Source organism: Leopardus geoffroyi, chromosome B3, assembly GCF_018350155.1.
Source record: "Leopardus geoffroyi isolate Oge1 chromosome B3, O.geoffroyi_Oge1_pat1.0, whole genome shotgun sequence".
NCBI classification, from domain to species: domain Eukaryota; kingdom Metazoa; phylum Chordata; class Mammalia; order Carnivora; family Felidae; genus Leopardus; species Leopardus geoffroyi.
The window spans coordinates 42,858,434-42,876,341 of record NC_059337.1 but is presented as its reverse complement, the minus strand read 5'-3'; the positions used below and the strand labels follow the sequence as shown (position 1 = coordinate 42,876,341).

The following is a 17,908-nucleotide window of genomic DNA, read 5'->3' as shown; positions in this document are numbered from 1 at the left end:
TGACTCCACACTTCTCTGGTCTTCCCCTATCTCATTGGCTGCTGCTTCTCTCTCTCCTATACTGATGCTCCTCCTGTACTGAATTTCTCTCTTCCACCTCTTTCTCTATTTGTTCAACACTCAATCAATATTTATTGAGAGTCTACCATATGCCAGACTCTGCTGCATGCACCGGAAATAAAGCAATGAATAAACACATTTTTTATGTGAATAAAGCAATGAATAAACACATTTTTTAAATAAAATCATACTTTCTGGTGGAGGAAAAGTAAACAAACAACAACAAAATAAGGGCATAATAGAATGTCAGGTAGTGATAGGTGCTATGAAGAAGAATAAAGCAGTAATTACAACAGTGATGTTTTTTGAGGATGGCCAGTGAAGGATACTCTAAGGAGGAGATATTTACATCAAGAAAAATGGAATGTGTGAGAGAGAAGTGAAGGATGATTCTAGGTTCTCAGCTTGCATAAAAGAAGTAATAGTGGTACCATTTATTGAAATAAGGAAGACGAGGGGAGGAGGAGATTTGGGAGAAGAAAATCAAGAATTCTGGCTTGGATGTATTAAGGGGTCCTATGGACACATTAAGTGGTTATTCGTATAGATTAGGTTTCTCTTCTGTAGGATTCCTTCCTCAAATCTTCGGGAGAACTTTCCTGACTACTCTATCTCTGAAAGCATCCCATCTGACACTTCTCTCTTGCCCTCCCCTAGTTTACTGTCTTCATGATAGTCACCACAATCTGTAAGGACCAAACTTGGCTATTGTTGGCTACCCCCACTAAAACTGTGAGTCCTGGGAGAACAGGAATCTTCTCTGCCTTCTTCATAGCTGCACCCCCTGGGCTTAGTATTGTGTCTGTCACAGAGAAAGGGCTCAACTTATCATTGCTGAATGAGAGGCCAAAGGGTACACCATCCTCTGGAGAAGTCAGGACACCTTGGTTCTCATCTGAGCTGAGCCAGTCACGAGCTATTTGACTTCAGGCAAGTCGACTTTGTGGTATTTTCTCAATTTCAGAAGTTATTTGATCAGATGATTTCTAAGGGCTAATCTGTCCACTTTGAAATTATGTTCAAAATCCAGGATTTGGGGGCACATGGGTGGCTCAGTAGGTTGTGTCCCACTCTTGATTTTGGCTCAGGCCATTGTCCCAGGGTCAAGGGATGGAGCCCCGTATAGGCGTCCCCACTGACCGTGGAGCCTACTTAAGACTCTCTCTCTCTCTCTCTGTCTCTCTCTCTGTCTCTCTCTCAATCATTCTCTCCCTCTGCCCCTCTCCCCTACTTATGCTCTTTCTCTGAAATAGAAAAAAAAAGTAAAAATAAAATAATATAAAATCCAGGATTTTATGTATATTATGATTTGTACCCAGAACCTCATGGCAATAACAGTGCTGAAGGGTTTTTTTGATGCAGAATGAGTCCAAACTATTGCTTATTACCAGAGGAATCCTGAAGGGTTGTATATTCCCACTCCTGGCTCCCCTAAATCCTCAGTCTCAGGCAGCCAGCCATCCATTCTGCTAGGCTCCACTCCACGACCAGGGAGGAACAATTGGAAAGAAAGCAGCAGAAGTGAAAGAGTCCATTTCCTGGAATGTTATTGGGCACCTGTTCACCAGTACAGTTCCAGCCTTTTTAGGTAGGCTGCCACATTTCACATGTATTTAAGGATTATTTCGATATTAAAGCATATTTTTACAAAACCCTGTCAAGCAGGTGTTAGTATCCCCATTTCACTGATGTAGGAAATGAGGTCCAGGAACATGAACTGATCTGCCCTAGTTCAGGCTAGTGGCAGAAAAAAGATTGGAATCTGTATCCCCCATCCCCATCCCCTCATTGTGCTTTCTATCACACCATAGATGCCTATAGTCAAGGGCAAATCCTCTTGATAGAATCAGTTTCCAGTGGACTCAGGTCTATTTGTTGAAAAAAAAAAAAAAAAAAAGAAAAGAAATTTAAAAACCTCTTAAAATCCAGTGTTCAAAAAGTTGACAGTTTGTTCCAATTCATCTAGGAAATCCTATTGTAGATGCATTAATTACTATCACTTACATGCAGAGCTAGGTGGAAACAATACCACACATATATCAATATGTTTACAGAGGCAGAAAAGATTTTTCTGAACCGGCAAGATTTCCCAGGGCTCCTACTGGAGAAGGAAGAGGGGGATGCCAGGAATACCTTCCTTTGAAAGACCTTCACTTCCTTTGCTTTTCGTTTCCTTAGCATTTTTTAAAGACTTCACTTTCAAAAGAAACCTGTTTTCTTAATAAGAAATTCTTTACCCACCAAGATATCCCTACTACAGAATGTCTGACTCTGATGTGTGTGTGCACGAATAGAACCTATGCCACATCAAATATGTCAAACTCTACGTGAATCTTAGCACTGGGCATGATTCTGAAGGAATAACTGAAAAAGCAGTAAGAGACCCTTAGTATTGACATAAAAAACAAGGAGGATAATCAAGGCAGATTGGGTATAGTTCCTTTTTCTCCCTTCCAGCCACAAGCTCACCTTTTTGCCTTTGAATGCAAAAACGGTCTAGGAAAAAAGGACGGTAAGCTATGAATAGAGAAAAGCATCCTTAATTTTTCCTTCACTACCAATAAACAGTGACAAAAACATACCTAAGAACTAAAATGTCAATAAAGCAAGAACATAAATTGAAAAATGAATAAATAACGTTTATTTTGTCCGAAGCGTCTGTCGGTGTCCGAGTTGCCAGCGGTCCGAGGGCGCCCCGAGGGGGCGGTCTGAGCCCCGGGCGCCATCAGGGCAGCAGCAGGGAGCCCAGCAGCAGCTCGCCCTGGCCCAGCGGGCGGCCCCGCTCCAGGCCGCGACCCCGCTGCTCCGCCTTGACGCGCACGGCCAGGCGGCGCACCTGCTCCTCCGAGAGCCCGTCCAAGCACACGTCCTGGTGGAAGGCGGCCTTGCGGCTCCGCCGGACCACGGCGCTGCGCTGCGAGCGCGGCTGGCCCGGCGGCCGCAGGACGAAGCTGACGCGGCAGCCGACGGCGGGGGGCTCGGCGGCTCCCGCGGCCAGGCCCTCGGTGCCCAGCAGCCGGACGCGGAGCCGCCCGCTGGCCCGACTGTACTCGGCGGCCAGGCGCAGGGCGCCCCCGGCGCGGCCCAGGACCACAGTGCCCTCGGCCTCCAGGCGCTCGGGACGCGGGCCGGGGCAGGGCGGCTGCGGCGGGGACGCGGAGGGGGCCTTGGAAGGGGGCCCCGAGACGGCGCCGCGCTCCTCGTCCTCGTCGCCGTCCCCGCTGGACACGGAGGGGGCGCGGACCAGGCCTCGGCTCGTCCGGGCCCGCAGCGCGCGGGTCAGCAGCCGTTCGGGGGCGCGCAGGAGACGGCGAGCGCGGGGCGGCGGGGCGGGCGTGTCCGGGGTGGGGCGGAGGCCCGCGGGGAGCGCGGGGGCGGAGGCCGGAGCCGAGTCCCGGGGCACGAGCGGGGCGGCTGCAGGGCCCCCGAGGAAGAGCGACTCCTTGCGGCGGGTGTGCGGGCTCTCGAGCAGCGCGCAGAAGCCGTAGGCGGTGAGCGCGCGGGGCAGGTGCGGCAGCGATAGGGCTGCCTGCGAGCGCGGGTCCCAGTCCGTGTGCCCCGCGCTGTCGTCGGCTCCTCTGGGCCACAGGTCCGGCTCGGCTGCGCAGCGCCGGGGCAGAGCGGCGGCCGGAGGCGGAGACTCGGACGCGCAGGACGCGGGCAGCCGCGGCGGGATGCAGAACTCGGGGATGCGGTCCGGAGTGAGCACGTTGGAGAAAGCGGGCTCCGGAGTGGAGGCGCGGAGTCTCCCGAGGAGCCGCATCCTCCGAGGCTGAGGCTGAGAGTGGTGGCAGGAGGCCCTCCTGCGTGAGAGAGAAGCTGCTGAGTGTAGACCGCTACCGGGGGCCCCCCGAGGGGTACCAACGGGCCTGCGACCCCTGGCCAATCCAAGCCGAGCTCTCCTCCACCCACAAACCTGCCCGCCTTCCATTCATTGGTACTAAATAAACGAAGTAATCGAAATCAGACCTTTCCTTCTTCTTCAGTCACTGTGGGTCGAGAGTTGCAAGTTCAGGGCCGGCTGCCTCGCGGTCCTGGCTGGGGCGCCAGCTTCAGCACTCTGGCCAGGACAGTGGCGCTCCTGTCTTATACTGGCAGCCTGAGTCCCGCCCAGCCGGCCTACAGCCCAACCCCTGGAGCCAGGGGACAGCCCGCCTTCCAAGTCACCCTTGCCCGCCGCTGCTGGGGCCCCTGCAGTGGGTGCTTGGGTGGGACCCTCCGGTCACTCTTGGGACCTGCATCCACTCTGCGTGCATGGAGCCCCTTACACAGGCCTGGAAAAGGTTGCAGGTGAAGAGAGGACGCCTGGTCGCCCTGCCCAGGGAGAACTTGTGATGGTGGAAAATGCTAGCGGCCTGTTGGAGAAGGTGAAACAGGATGAGGAAGCAGGAAGTTCCTTTTTGGTAGGAGCTAAATCCTGTCACCCTGCACAGGGACATGCCCTAGGTTCTTCTATTTTACTGCTTCCACGCACCCGCCATGAGCCGACCAATATGGTTTCCATGGTATTCGTGTACTTATTACACGTCTCCCTCTGCTGGATGGTGGCCTCCTTACTAGCATACAGCCTGGCTCAGTCAATGCCATAAATACTGGTGAAGTGGGTGAATTACGCAAAACTTTCCGGACGACTGCAGACGATCATCTTTTGTCACAAAAGATGGGGCCTCTGGCTCATACCCTAAAAATAGCACGTGATGTTTCCAACGCTACCCTTTTCTCTCTGCTTCAGTGGGGAGGTACCAGTTAGAAAGCCCCTTACAGAAAATCTATGTTGCCTCTCCCCCCACAAACTTCATTTTCTAATATGAGAAAACTGGAAGCTGGAGGGACTTGGGGAAATTCCATAAAGGTAAATAAAGTCAGTTAATGGCAGAACCTGAAACTAGCAACTTCCTATTTATTTGGCTTTGCATGTAATGCTTCCTGTTATCTAAAATGTCCTTTCTCTCTTTTTCTCTCTGTAGGAACTCCTGTTTGTTTTCCATAATTCAGCGAGACAGCATCCACTTCAGGACCCTTTACCGGACTCCCCCCCCTACAGTTCCTCAGCCCTTCCTTATTCCCTCCGTACATATTTTATATACCACCATTGCTGTGTTTAGCATGCTGCTATGGAATTTTTGGTTTACAGGTTTGTGTCCCTTAAGAGACTATGAGTTTCTTGAGGGCAAAGACTGGCATGACTCAGGGACTTTGGGGGGAACTCTTTTGAATGTAGGTAAAATAAAAGTGCTCTGATTCAGAATCTGGGTCTGCTTCCATCCCAGTTGCCCTATACAAGGGACAAACCTAGCTGTCTTATTAATTTTTATCCAATTCCAGCACCTGGAATACAATGCCTGGCAAATAATAAGTGCTCAGTAAATATTTGAGTGAATTATATTGTGTGGAATTGAACCTGATCTACAATCCAGGTCTTATGACTGTCAGGTGCTTTTAACCACATCTCTAACTGCATTATTCAGTTTCTCACAACAAACCAGTGAGGTGGACATTGCTTCTGTTTACCAGATGAGAAACTGAGGCTCAGGTTAAGAGACTTGCCTAGGGTCATTGAAACTATGAATCGTACCTTGTTTCCTAAGGCCCAGCTTTTGGCTAATTTCTTCCTTCCTTCTCTCTTTCCTTTCTTCATCTCCATTCACTCAGCTCATTATAATTCACCAAGTGTGTTGTGTGTCAGGCATTGTGTGCATGTGCGGATTGTATCGCACTTGACACCCAGAATGTTAATTCTTAAAGCAAGTCAGTCTACTATTAAGTATTTTCCATTATCCTTGCTTTTCAATAATAAGTACCATTATTTCCAAATCCTTAGAGATAAGACGAGTGAATGTTTCCTTTTGTTAGTAATTAATATTTTCTTTCCCTTTTTGTTTTTTGTTTTTAATGTTTATTTTTGAGAGAGAGAGTATGTGAGCAGGCAAGGGGCAGAGAGAGAGGGAGACGCAGAATCTGAAGCAGGCTCCAGGCCCCCAGCTGTCAGCACAGAGCCCCACGTGGGGCTCAAACTCATGAACTGCGAGATCGTGACCTGAGCTGAAGTTGGACGCTTAACTGACTGAGCCACCCAGGTGCCCCCCCCCCCGTTTTTTAAGTTCATTTATTTTGACAGAGAGAGAGGGAGGGAGGGAGAGAGAGCATGAACACTAGTGGGGGAGGGGCAGAGAAAAAGAGAGAATCCCAAGCAGGTTCTGCAATGTCATTGCAGATCCCCACACGGGCTTGAACTTACGAACCATGAGATCATGACCTGTGTAGAAATCAAGAGTGGGATGGGGCACCTGAGTGGCTCAGTTAGTTGAGTGTTCGACTTCGGCTCAGGCCACGATCTCATGGTTCATGGGTTCGAGCCCCACATCGGGCTCTGTGCTGACAGCTCAGAGCCTGGAGTCTGCTTTGGATTCTGTGTCTCCCTCTCTCTCTGCCCCTCCCCTGCCTGTGCACTCGTGCGCTCTCTCTCTCTCTCTCTCTCAAATAAATAAATAAATGTTAAAAAAAATTAAAAAAAAAAAGAGTCGGACACTTAACTGACTGAGCCGTTCAGGCACCCCATAATATTTTCTTTCTTAAGTGATCACTGTTCTCCTTTAGAATGTCCTTTTTTGATGGGACAAGCATGAATCATGCAACCAGGAGGTAGAAACCATTCCTGCCAAAGCCCAACTTGCAAGCAGAGAGGTGTCTGGAATCTCTGCCTGGATCATTCCCTCTGATTCTTCAGGCCAATCTGCAAATTAGTGGGCATGTGGTCTTCTCTAAAGCGAAGCACACCTGCATTATGTCCTGCCAATGTGCCAGCTCACTGCAAATTAGATCCCAATGAAAATGGCTCTTCCAAGGGCTTTTGTGACACGAACACACAAATATTCCATCGGTGGGTAAATGCCACCAAACAGGATGTGGGATTTGAGGAATTATGCTGCTAGCACTTTCATATTCATAGGGCAACATAAGCACGGCTGCAAACCCCGCCTCTATCTAGAGGATTTTCCAAAACCATTAGTTTTCCATGAATCAGTATTCTACAGAAGAGAAAGTGAGATACAGGGAAATTAAATTATTTACCCGAGACTACACTCCAGTCATTCATTCATTCATTTAAGCCCATAGCTGCAGGCTGTATCCACAGTTAGAGGCCTGATTTTCTTCCTGATTCTGAAAATCACACTGGGAAAAAGTGAAAAACAACCCTTCAGTGGCAACTCTGATCACTCCAGTTGTGTCATTATTTTGTGTGTGTTATTATCTTGTATTAAAAGTTTTGAAATTGTAATTTCAGAGAAACCATCCCAAGGATAATATTAATGTTTACTCCACCTTCACTATATACTGGGTCTTATTTAATCCCTAAACAATCCTCTAAGGAAGTTAAGGATGTAGAAACTATGGTTCATAGAGAATAAACAACTTGCCCAGGGCTCACAGCCATTAAAAGCAGGGTTGGGAGAAGAATCCAGATCCAACTGGCTCATTACCCTGTGTGCTTAAAACCGCTTCCCTACAGTGCCTCCCTCAAAGCTATTTCTTCTGAATCCATCACCTTTTCTAAAGTAAAAGAGAAAGAGACCTTTGTTCCCAGGCCTTGGGTTCAACTATACACCTTATTGTTTATACCAGCACCTAACAGATTAACACATGCAATTGTTATAAGCAGGAAATCACTCGTTTTGCACAGTAGTGTTGGATCATTTGGAAGCAGAATCCTTATCCTCCCAGGAAGTCTATTCACTCTCTTTATTTATACCATACTTTGTTCCAAAATGGGTTTTGAGGTGATTTACGTAACAAAGACCTAGGGAATTTAGGGACTAGAGCCTGACTTGGTAAAAGTGGAAAAGGCATGCAATTATTTGAGTAAAGAACCCTGAATGAGGTCCCAGTTGACACATATCCAATACCCATCCCCCTAGAATGGGATGGACGAGATGTGAAGGCAGTGAAAGAAAGCTCTAGTGGGAAGGCTTGGGGTCGTGAGAAATCCTACAGGACCCTCATGGTCCACTAGCCTTGGAAAACCAGTGAAGAACCAGTCTGAATATCCAATGGTGTGGGAATGGCCCTGTCTCCTTTACAGGAAAAAATACAGTCATGGAAAACCATCATCAAGAAGACTGGAGCAACACAAAAGCATGTTCCTGTTGGAGCATTCAAAGAAACTAACAATATGCAAAATTATATGTCCCTTAACATCACAGTTGGATAAAGATGTGGTTTCAAAGCCCAGAACTGGATGGGAATATAAAACATCAACACAATTTCTTTTTTTGTGGGTATTGAAGTTTTTTTTTCAGTTTATGCCCTGGTTCATTGAAAGTTAGTTTGAGCAAGCCTACATGATCAGATAAAATGAAAGAAGTAAGCGGAGTACTGACAAAATCTGGTAACATTTCAGATAAAATCAGAAATGAAGTTATAATGGAAAATACGTAGTGAAGGTTTTTTCTTTATAGCTGTCACAGCACTAGAGCAGAAGTCCAGGATCTGGCATCATAAGAGCTGACTCTGACCTCCAGTCCTGCAATTTACTTTTTCTGGGTCCTTGAGCAAGTCACTGCACCTCCGATATGACTTGTTTTTATCTATTAAGTGGGAAAAATGAACATTCTTTCCTGAAGATAGAATGGGAACTTGCATGTGAAAGTACTTTGTAAATCATAAAGCTATTCTCTGCAAGCTTCCGGTTTCCCGTTCCTTTCATATTCTGCACCCTGCCCCCACCTGCTTTCAAGATTCCTGGGACTCTGTTCAAACATCCTCGCAAAAGCCCTCTATGACTGCCCAGGTTTGGTCAAAGGCCCCTTTTCTGTGATCTTCCTTCACAGAGTGAAGGGAAGGCATGGCAGCGAATTTTTGGAGTCTCTCAAACTTGGGTTCACAATCCTACTCTGCCACTTTCTACTGACGTGACCTTGGCCACGTGAGTAAAATCCTCTGAGCCCACTCTAATCTATTAATCTTATCTTACCTCTATTTTGTGAGGATTAGAGAGAGAACATAGAAAGCACAAAGGACATAATACGGCCCAGTAAGTTTTGGTTATTATTACTGAAATAATTTCCTTGGATTAAGTTTCCCATGTTAAATGCTCAAAATTGCTGAGTTTGCTAAAACATATTAAGTCTATATTTACATTTGAAACCTTTGGAAGATGGCTAATGAAAAACACAGGGAACAACTTAAAAACGACTTCCTTATCCACATTGAGATAATTGCACAATATTAATATTATCACAGTTAAATGTTTATCAAGCTAACAAATGAAAATCAAGGTTAGTTTTATCAATTTCCTTATCAGTTTCCTTTTTTTTTTTTTTCCCTGAAGAGGAGTGCCTAGATTCTTCCTATTATTTGCTTCTCCCTCCAGATAACTGTCTAATCTGTGGTTACCTTTAAAGAAATTTTTTTTAAATTTATTATTTTTGAGAGAGAGAGAGAGAAAGCGTGTAAGTAGGGAAGGGGCAGAGGGAGAGAAGGGGATAGAGGACCTGAAGCGGGGTCTGTGCTGACAGCAGAGAGCCTGGTGCGAGGCTTGAATCTCACGGACCGTGAGATCATGACCTGGGCTGAAGCCGGACTCTTAACCGACTGAGCCATCCAGATGCCCCTGTGGTTACCTTTTAAGAGTCTTCAGCTTACTGGGCTTTCTCCTCTCATGTCAGAGATGCATCCCATTTATGTACACGTTATGTATTCCACGTGCGGAGTACTTCTAGTCATATTTACAAATAGCATACTTATTTAATTCTAAAAATCACATCAATCGAATGCTCATTTTACAGGTAAGGACATTGAGACTCAGCGCTTTGAGATGCTAGCACTTGGCTGAGTGAGTACTCAAACCCTGTTCTTGACCCCATAGCTTATGATCTTTTCCCAAAACAATGTTTTCAGTTGCTTGTGGCCCAAGGTGTTTATAAAATATACTGGAAAGCTTGCTTCTTAGCTGAAGCAGCTTGGGTGTGAATTATCATGAGGAAGTAAGTTACTCAAGAGATTTAAGCAAATTTGCGTGTATCTCCTTCTGGCTACTCTCTTCTGCTTTTGCCCACCTTTGAAAGGCTGCTGTTCCCAGAGTTTTTCTGAAGTCCCCCTTCTGACTTACCTCCAGGGATTCAATTTGATCTCTTTGTGCCTGCTTCTCGGGGCTGCCCTGGTCAGTGCCCCACACCTCCAGTCAGCCTGCCCTACCCACTTCTCCCGGGAGCTAAGAAACACACCTGATCACATCACTCCCCGACTTCAAGCCTAATGTGGTGCCTCATTGCCGTTAGATAAAGCCCAACTCCTTTGCCTGGAGTACAGGAGTCCTCACGGTCTGGCCTCTCCCTGCCTCTATCTTCAGCCTTATTTCCAGCTACCACCCCCATGCCTGTGACTTCAGTCCCTGTACTCTCTGCTCCCTGAAAGCACATATTCACTCACCTCATGTCTTTGTTGATGCTGTTCTCTCTACCCGATGAGCCCAGCTGCCATCTGCCTTCATAAGTTCTCTTCATTATTTAAGACTCAGTTCAGGGGCGCCTGGGTGGCTCAGTCAGCCGAACATCTGACTCTTGATTTTGACTCTGGTCATGATCACTCTCACAGTTCATGAGATGGAGCCCTGCATCAGGCTCTGCACTGACACTGTGGAGCCTGCTTGGGATTCTCTCTCTCCCTCTCTCCCTGCCCCTCCCCAACTTGTGCTTGCACGCACTCTGTCTCTCTTCCTCAAAATAAATGAATAAACACTTTAAAAAAAAGAAGAAGACTCAGTTCAAGCAGATGCTCCACCTGAAAGCCTTCCCTGACCTCTCCAGGTGGGGCCGTGCCCTCTGCTATGATAGCAACTTCTCATATGGTATTCAAAACGTTTGCTTGCCTGTCTGCTTCTCCCACAGATCTGTCTGAAGGAGACCCTGTGTCTCACCTCCATACCCCAGAAACCATGCATAGGACTGGCACATTGGTAGTCGAATGTTTGCTGAAATCAGTCACAGTCTTGAACTGCTATTTAACTGGGTGTTTTTTCTATGTGCTCACGTATCTTGTCTTTTTTAACAGATTTTTAAGTTCATCTGAGGTTAAGAATAATGTTTTTAGATCTATCCCTTTCCTCCTTTTGAGAATTTACCTTAATTGTTCCTATTTTTGCCTAAAAAGGAACCAGGTGAGAAGCTAGTATTAACTTTTTAATTCCACTCTAAGGGAGTTATTGTATTCTTTCCTTTGGTGCTTGTCTTAATACAACTGTTATTGCTTAATTCGAGTTATGTTCATTGTCATTAACGTCATTTCAATTTCCTTAGGTCAAATAGTCTTTCAAACTTTCAACCATGTAGGTGCATTTACATTATGATACCAATTTATTATGGTAACTCAAATCAAGTAGTTGAGATGACTTATTAACTTGATGAACACAGTGGTTAACATGGAGCAGCTTGTACCTGTCTCACGGGCTGCCTAAGAAACAAACCATTCCAGTCTTTTTTGGACTTTTTTAAAAAGCATTCACCCCATGGGGCGCCTGGGTGGCTTAGTCGGTTAAGCAACTTCGGCTCAGGTCATGATCTCGCGGTCCGTGAGTTCGAGCCCCACGTCAGGCTCTGTGCTGACGCTCAGAGCCTGGAGCCTGCTTCAGATTCTGTGTCTCCCTCTCTGACCCTCTCCTGTTCATGCTCTGTCTCTCCCTGTCTCAAAAATAAACGTTAAAAAAATTTTTTAAAGTATTCTCCCCATCATACAACCCCAAGATCAAGAGTGGCATGGTCTACCAACTGACCAGCCAGGTGCTCCCAAACTGTTCTGGCCTTTTTTTTTTTTTTAAAGGTTTATTTTTGAGAGAGAGAGAGAGACAGAGAGACAGAGTGTGAGCGGGGGAGGGGCAGAGAGAGAATGAGACACAGAATCCGAAGCAGGCTCCAGGCTCTGAGCTGTCAGCACAGAGCCCGACATGGGGCTCGAACTCACAGATCATCAGATCATGACCTGAGCCAAAATCAGATGTTCAACCGACTGAGCCACCCAAGCACCCCTCTGGTCTTGATCCCCAACCAACTGCTTCATTCTAGTTGGTCACTGACTTACTTGCCTTTTCTCTATGAGCAGTAAGCAAATTTTTAAGTATTCCATTCTCCTTTCCATCACTAACTACTAGAAGGTTGGCCAAAAACAAAGTTCCCGTTAAAGACTTATTTTCGTTTCACTGTCCACAGTATCTAGACCCCATTCACATTTGCTTCAATTTTTGTAGGTTTTCTAGGTTTTTTTTTTTTTTAATTGTGTGACATTTACTTCATGTAAAAAAAAAAAAAACCCAACCATAATATAGTGAACACTTGTTTATCCACCAGCGAGCTTAATAAATAAGCTATTTTCAAAATAGTTGAAGCCCCCTATAATCTTTCTCGACCACCTTCTTGTCTCTTTCCTGCCTCAGAGCTAAGTATTATCCCAAATTTGGGGCTCATTGTTCTCTCTTTCTAAATATTAGTTTTATGCCATATGTATATATCCCTAAAAATCATTCTGTTTATTTTCTGTTTTTGAACTTTATAAAAATGAGAAGATTAGAAATATTCTTCTGCAGTTTGCATATCTTTATTCTACATTGTCTATCGTCTTCTGTTTGCAAGACTCATTTACATATACATGTATAGCTCTCGCTCATTCATTTCACCACCAGAGAGAATCCCATTGTGTAAACATACTTTATTCTCTGGCCGATGATGAACGTTTGGATTGTTTCCAGGGTTTCTTGTGCTGGTATAATTGTATGCGTGTCTTCTCAGTCACCCGGGTCCAGGTTTTTGAGAGTACATCTCTAGGAATAGAATAGCTGGTAAGAGGGTATTTGCGTCTTCGGTTTTAATGCAAAATCTCATTTCTCTTCAGCAGTAGACAATATTTTCTGTTGTTCCACATCCTTCACTACCTTTGTATTATCAGCTTTTAAAATATTGCTAATATGATGAGTGTTGTGGGCTAAGCTGTGTCTCCCCAAAATTCGTATGTGAAGTCCGAAATCTCAGTGCCTCAGAATGTGACTGATCTGGAGGTAGGGTCTTTAAAGAGGTATTTGTGGTTGGGGTGCCTGGGTGGCTCAGTTGGTTGAGCGCCCGACTTTGGCTCAGGTCGTGATCTCACAGCTCGTGGTTTCGGGCCCCGCATCGGGCTCTGCGCTGACAGCTCGGAGCCTGGAGCCTGCTTCGGATTCTGTGTCTCCCTCTCTCTCTGCCCCTCCCCCACTTGCATTCTGTCTCTGTCTCTCTCAAAAATAAATAAACATTAAAAAAAAGAAAAAGAAAAAGAGGTATTTGTGGTTAAATTGGGTCATTAAGATGGGCCCTAATCCGATAGGACTGGTGTCTTTCTAAGTAGAGATTAGGACACAAGCATGCACAGAGGAGGACCATGTGAAGACACAGGGAGAAGACGGTCATCTGCGAGCCCAGGAGAAAGACCCTCGGAAAAAATCGATGCTGCCACCACCTGGGGTTGGATTTCTAGCCTCCAGAACTGTGCAGAGATAAAGCTCTGTCATCATATTGTACACATGAAACTAATATTGCACTGTATGTTAACCGGAATTCAGTAGTTTAAAAAAAGAGAAAAAAGGGCACCTGTGTGGCTCAGTTGGTTAAGCATCTGACTTCGGCTCAGATCATGATCTCAGGGTTTGTGGGTTCAAGCCCTGCCCCCCTCCCCCATCAGGCTCTGTGCTGACAGCTCAGAGCCTGGAGCTGCTTCAGATTCTGTGTTTCCCTCTCTCTCCCACTCCCTTGCTCATACTCTGTATCTCTCTCTCTCTCAAAAATGAGTAAACATTTAAAAAAAGAGAGAGAAAGAAATTTCTGTTGTTTAAGCCACCTAGCCTATGGTACTTCGTTATGGCAGCCCTAACAAACTAATACAACAAGTTAAAAATCAAAGTTTTAATTTGTATTTCTCTTGTTTACAACTGAGATTGAGCAAATTTCCATATGTTAATTAGCCATTCAGTTTTCTTCCCTAAACTTCTTTTAAAAGTCTTTCATTTTTTATATTTTTATTTTGTTGTTTCCTTCTTTTATACATATATATACATTTTGGACACTTTATGATCTCTTCGGGAAATAGTAGTTTAAAAATCTTAATGGTTATTTATTTATTTTTTGAGAGAGAGAGAGAGAGAAAGAGAGAGAGAGAGAACAGGTAGGGACAGAGAGAGGGAGAAAGAAACCCCAAGCAAGCTCCACGCTGTCAGTGCAGAGCCGGACATGGGGCTCGAACTCGTGAACTGTGAGACCATGACCTGAGCCAAAATTAGGAGTCAGAGGCTTAACGGACTGAGCCATCCAGGTGCCCCGGGAGTTTTAAAAATTGAATGTAATCGGATATATCAACTTTTTCCTTTGTGATTTTGCTCAAGAAATAATTCCCTGCCCCTAGGTCATAAAGATATTTTTCTTAATTTTCTTCTGATGTTTTAAAAGATTTGCCTATTCATATTTAGGCTTTTAATCCACCAATGGGCAGAATCTTTAGTTAGCATTCCCTAAAGGTAAGGAGGGCTTCCTTAAGGGCTCCTTATCGTTGAGTGTGTTCAAATAGCCGGGACAATCCTGAGGTAGAGATCTTACAAGCTGGATTCCACGATCATGTAGACGTATAAACCATATTGTCTGTCTGGTCATGGATCTGAGTACAGCAGCCACTACTCCTTGAAAACATTAACATTTTACATATTATCTCAAATTACTGGGTTATCTTATCTGGGCTACACTTCACCTTCTGGCTCTTATTTGAAAGCCACAAGTTGTTTAAGGCTGCCGATGACTCAGCAAATGCAATAAACGGACAGACTTTGGTAACTGTAAAGAATCAGATGTAAACAGCCTCTGGTCCTCCTGCCTTGCAACATGACTCTCCTCTAATTTCCTGATGGATACAGGAGACTAAATGATGCTCATTTTGATTTTTCCTATTAGTCACGGCCTGTCTGGGTCCACCTCCATCACTATCTGGCTTAATTTATGTAAGCCTCAGTTTTGTCATCTATAGAGTGAGGTTAACAATTGTAACTATATCCTGGGGTTATGCTGATTAATAATCCATGTAAAACCATTAGGAGACATTGTCTGGCATCTACTCAGTAACTCTTACCTATGTTATGGTAGTAGTCATAGTAGTAAAGGTAGCAACTGAATTTTGTTGCTATACTCATTTTTATTATATCAGGTTAAAATTTTCAGACCCAGACAAGAACTGGAAAGGAACAAAATGAGGAAGAAAGACATCTCCTTTTGGTGGGCACCTATTCTGGCCCAAGCCCTTGCAAAAAGTCCCTTATCTGACCCTTCATCAATCTTGCAGGCTTACAATTACCTAGCTTTTAGAGGTAAATTCTCGCTGAGAGAGTTTCAGCAATGCCTCCTAACATTACTTGGTCTGTAACCAAGTAGGTTAGGATCTAAACGCTATTATCTGATACATGAGCCTAAAGTCTGTGATGTTACCATTGCCTTCAGAAGTTACTTGAGGCTCCAACAAATTGGTGGACCTTTCCCCAAAGCCCAGTCTGCGGCCCTTACTAGTTCTGAGAAGTCAGTGTGGAGCTTTCTCAGAGTTTCTTCATGACTTTGCACCATGTTTTGACAGGCCTACAAGGGAGTCCAGAGCTGGGGCACGAGCAGCGACCCGCATCTGAGGATGCTTAGGACTCCAGGCCTGTCTCTACTATTTACCAGCTGGCCCTTGGGTAAAGAGCTTAAGGCAGATTTTGTTTTCTCCACATGACACAGGACAGTCAATGATACCAGGTAATCTTCAAATTCCTTTCTTGGGCTTCCTTCTCAGAATCCATGAACTCTACAGAGCAGCCACATAGGGTCCCACAAGGAAGCCCCTCCTGGCCCCCAGCCAAATCCAGACAGTGACTTCCCAGGTCCCCAGCTACTCTGTTAGCTTTCCTTCAGCCTCACTAAACTAGAAATGGACCTCTCAGCTCCTAAATCATGTCCATACATTGACTATTTACTAGAGCTACAGTAATACTTTTCACCAGAAGATCTGAATAGATGATCTCTCTAAGCAGTTACAGGGCAGATTATGACTGCAAGATAGAATACCAGAGCAATCTAGTTAAAGGTTTTGTGATAATAGCTACATTTGCTTCCTAGGGCTGTTTCCTACTATTGACTACTGTAGTTTCCTAGGGTAGCAAAGTACCACAAGTCAGGGGGCTTACAACAGAACTTTATAGTCTTATGACCTTGAAGGCTAGAAGTCTAACATGAAGGTGTCAGCAGCGCCATGCTCCCTCTGAAACCTGCAACGGAGACTCCCTCCTTGCCACTTCCTAAATTCTGGTCCTTGGAGGTCCTTGTCCTGCAGCTACAGCGTACCAATGTCTGCCTCATCATCACATGGCGTTCTCTCCTGTGTCTGTGTCTCTGTGTCTCTCCTCCTCTTATAAGGACACCACTTCTATTGGATAAAGGGCCCACCCTATTCTGGTGTGACCCTATCTTAACTCCTTACATCTACAAAGATCTTATTTCCAAATATATTCACATTCTGAGATACCTGAGGTTAGATCTTCAACATGTCATCTGAACCCGTAACAGTGGCTAAATTGTACTTTGTCCGATCCGTCTGTCAGCAATGGCTTCCCAACCCAATGGAATAGAGGGAAGGGGTGTGGGGGGAGGGGCAATTTCAGAACCTAAAGCAGGAAAAAAGTAGAAACCCTCAAAAGAATTGAGCCACCTATCCCCAGCACAGCATGCAGAGATCACTTCTACACTTCTGGTCCTTGAATAGAGAAACGTACAATTGTTTCCTCTCCTGGGAAATATGAAAGTGAGCCAGTTCAAATAGGGCTCAGTCACTTTCCTGAGGCTGCTCCAGACTGGCCGACAGCCATCAAGTCGCTCCTTAAGGATTGAAATCCCCTTGTCGTGAACAAGGAAACTTCTGAAAAACACCTTGAATTTCCAGAGAGGAAATAGGTTGTAAAAGTATTTTTTCCTCCTTCATAATGAGAAGGGCACACAGGGGGCCACCCAGGGGGCTGGGGACCCATGTCTGTACTGAGAGGGGCACCAAGGGTCTGTGGCCAGCACGAGGTGAGGGGTGCCAGGGGAAGAAAGGCCTGCCTGGGAGAAGCCTGAGCCAGCAGGGACCCACCCACCTCCCCACCAACCGGTCTCCCCGTCAGGCCTGGGACACCCACATGGTGGGGAAACAGTCATGGGAAATGACAAACACAGAACACCTCTTGTTGACTTCCTCAAGTGAGAACTCCAAGCCAGACTGGATTTAAATGGGAAAGGAAATGTTAACTATCTAGTCACATAATTATTGTGAAGACATCTGTAACTATTACAATTAGAACTCATATTATTGAACTTGTGTTGTCCCTGTAAGATATACTATACACGTAAACTCTTTGTCAGGCCAAAAATGTACATTTTATTTTAGTGCCTGCCACACACAGATTGGGGGTGCCTGAGTGGCTCAGTCGGTTAAGCGTCTGACTTCGGCTCAGGTCATGATCTCACGGTTTGTGAGTTTGAGCCCTGTGTCGGGCTCTGTGCTGACAGCTCAGAGCCTGGAGCCTGCTTCAGATTCTGTGTCTCATTCTCTCTCTGTCCCTCCCCAACTTGTGCTCTGTCTCTCTCTGTCTCTCAAAAATAAATAAATGTAAAAAAAAAAAAAAAAAAGGATTATACATACACTTGCAAAGCATGTACTGGAGGTTCTAACTAGTTAAATAAGGCAGGAAAAAGAAAAGTATCCATATTAGAAAAGGAATAAAACTGTCCATTCACAGAGGATAAGGTTGCCTCTATAGAAAATCTGATGCCATCTTCAAAAAACT

The 17,908-nt window shown here is 45.4% G+C and overlaps 1 protein-coding gene and 1 long non-coding RNA gene across 2 annotated transcripts; both read right to left on the bottom strand.

The window, feature by feature from the left end:
• Positions 1-2,678: 2,678 nt before the first annotated feature.
• Positions 2,679-4,194, bottom strand: C2CD4B (C2 calcium dependent domain containing 4B). Its single transcript, XM_045449535.1, has 2 exons — positions 4,030-4,194; positions 2,679-3,863 (listed from the first exon to the last, which is right to left on the bottom strand). The coding sequence occupies exon 2, from the start codon at positions 3,821-3,823 to the stop codon at positions 2,786-2,788; it is 1,038 nt and encodes a 345-aa protein (XP_045305491.1). The 5' UTR covers positions 3,824-3,863; positions 4,030-4,194; the 3' UTR covers positions 2,679-2,785.
• An 8,427-nt stretch (positions 4,195-12,621) lies between these two features.
• Positions 12,622-17,585, bottom strand: LOC123582911. Its single transcript, XR_006704643.1, has 2 exons — positions 16,600-17,585; positions 12,622-12,868 (listed from the first exon to the last, which is right to left on the bottom strand). It is a non-coding gene; the product is annotated as an uncharacterized LOC123582911 (long non-coding RNA).
• Positions 17,586-17,908: the final 323 nt, after the last annotated feature.

Excerpts from the sequence above, each read along its gene's own strand:
- C2CD4B (XM_045449535.1), bottom strand. The coding sequence starts at position 3,823 with ATGCGGCTCCTCGGGAGACTCCGCGCCTCCACTCCGGAGCCCGCTTTC.